The 2,212-nt window shown below is 35.2% G+C and overlaps 1 protein-coding gene across 1 annotated transcript; it reads right to left on the bottom strand.

Moving 5' to 3' along the window:
• Positions 1-670: 670 nt before the first annotated feature.
• Positions 671-1,747, bottom strand: LOC142617901 (ethylene-responsive transcription factor 13-like). Its single transcript, XM_075790875.1, has one exon. It carries the CDS (start codon positions 1,695-1,697, stop codon positions 849-851), a length of 849 nt encoding a protein of 282 aa, XP_075646990.1. The 5' UTR covers positions 1,698-1,747; the 3' UTR covers positions 671-848.
• Positions 1,748-2,212: the final 465 nt, after the last annotated feature.

The raw sequence follows: 2,212 nt of genomic DNA, 5'->3' as shown, positions 1-2,212 counted from the left end.
ACTTGCATTAATATGGTTTGAGTGGTAGAATCATCACTCGATCAATCAATTACAATTGTCTACACTACTCCAAAGGTTAAGGTTAAGACTACTTTTAAATAAACAAGATAAAAGATATTGATTCGAATGATATGTGAATGTCCTCCTTTCTTCATGTCATTCCTTTTTATGTGAGTCTATTTTCTATCAAAATTTTTAATTTTGTTTTTTTAGTTTATTTTTTAATAATTTTTTATTTTTTTATAGGTACAACTATATATATTTTACTAAAATTTTAGCAAAAAAAACCAAATAATACAATGCCAAACAGAATTTGCAAGTTCTTGAAATAATTTTTTAAATTGCCAACCGCTTTAAATGATGTATTTTTGGAAGGACAAAACTTTAAATGATGTATCTTTTAGTGTATTGAACTGAATTGCCAACTTCTAATTTGTAGAATCCATGTTGATGTGGCTTTTATTTTGGGACATAATACGGTGCATTTTTTAACCAAAAAAAAAGAGAGAAAAAGTTATGACCTATTTAATATTTTGTTAAATGATTTTCCTAAACTTTTGAATAAATTCAAAGCGTGTATATAATATTTATACCACTTCAAATTTATGCCTCTAAAACAAACCGACATCTAAGAAGTATATTTTTATTAAAAAAAAAAAGGTATTCTAGTCCATACTCCATAATTGATTATTTAGTATTCATTAATCTGTGCCCTAAAGGGCAATCACTAAACAAGTCCCAAAGTTTTTAACACTTTTCTTAATTAATCCTCCTATAATTTCAAATCAGGACAGAAAAAAAAGAAGAAGAAGAAGAAGCAGGGAATAAAATAAAAAAAATACAATTCCTTAGCCAATAACATGAGGCCAAGTTTTAGCCATTGCACTTCGAAGTTCAAACACATCCAACAATGTCTCCACGTTAGAACCAGCTTCATGAGCCGCCGAAGAGCCAACAAACTTGTTCTTTTTCAGCTCAGGCTTCAGAGTCAGGGTCGACAGCTCAGCCGAGCCACGCTTAACACCAACTCTAACCGGCTGATCACACTCTGATGATGATGACGACCCAATAAGGTGAGGAAAATTGAGCTTGGCTTTTGAGCCACGCATTTTGAAAGCGGCTTTATCATAAGCCAAAGCCGCGTCCTCGGCCGCCTCGTACGTCCCCAGCCACACCCTCGCGCCGTTCTTCTTTGGGTCCCTTATCTCCGCCGCGTACTTTCCCCACGGCCTCCTCCTCACCCCTCGAAAATTAGTGCCGCTCCTCTGCGCGTGCACTTCACGCGCCTCCCCCACCGCGTGTTGATGAGTAGTCTCCAAGTCAACAACATCCACCTCGTTATTTGTTGCTGTTGCTGTTGTCATCATCGTCATCGATGTTGTTGCCGTTATGTCATTAGACTGACATAACGGAACCCATCCAACGTTTACAGCGTCTCGTAAGGCGCTGTAAACGACCATATCCTCGTTGTTGTCGACCTTTAACGGTAAGTCACCCCAGCTCTCCGTTAAAAACAGGCTGCTAAAGCTTGAAGACCGACAAAACAGTGGCTTGTTATTAATGTTGTTATAGTTATTGTCGTAAACATTTGCTGACGACGACGTAGCACTAGTATTGTCGATATCATTGGATAGAAGATGTTGTGTGATTGACTCTAAAAGAGCGTAGTCAGACGCAGAACCAGTTTCTCCAAACATCTTTATATGTCTAAATCTGTGATTATCTTTGTTTTGACAACGTATAAAACTGCGGTGGCTCTTATATATATATATATAGGTTCCAAGTTCCAAACTCTGATTGGGTTTATGATTTTTGTAATTTCTTATTGTATTTCCATGAAGATCGATTCCTTTTACACTGACATTTTAGCCATGTGTTTTTTAAGTCTAGGAATAATTATTTGTTTATTTCCATTCTTTATGGGGAGGGGTGATATATAGAGATCTATCTCATGATCAGGGGACAGCTTTTAATATATTTTTTATTATTATAAGATTCTTTAACATTATTATGTGTTGCACATTGCCACATTCTCTATTATTATTATCCTATATATCTTATTATATATCCTTTGAGTTGAGAACAAGTTTATGTGTTTAATATATATATATTACAAGCATGCCACTTTAAGTAAAGAAACCTAGAAAAAGAAAATCTTAGAGAGGAATAAAATCTCACTTGATAATCATGACTGGATCCATCACTAAATATA

Source organism: Castanea sativa, chromosome 11 (genome assembly GCF_040712315.1).
Source record: "Castanea sativa cultivar Marrone di Chiusa Pesio chromosome 11, ASM4071231v1".
NCBI classification, from domain to species: domain Eukaryota; kingdom Viridiplantae; phylum Streptophyta; class Magnoliopsida; order Fagales; family Fagaceae; genus Castanea; species Castanea sativa.
The sequence above is the reverse complement of the archived record's forward strand: the minus strand, read 5'-3'. Positions and strand labels throughout refer to the sequence as shown.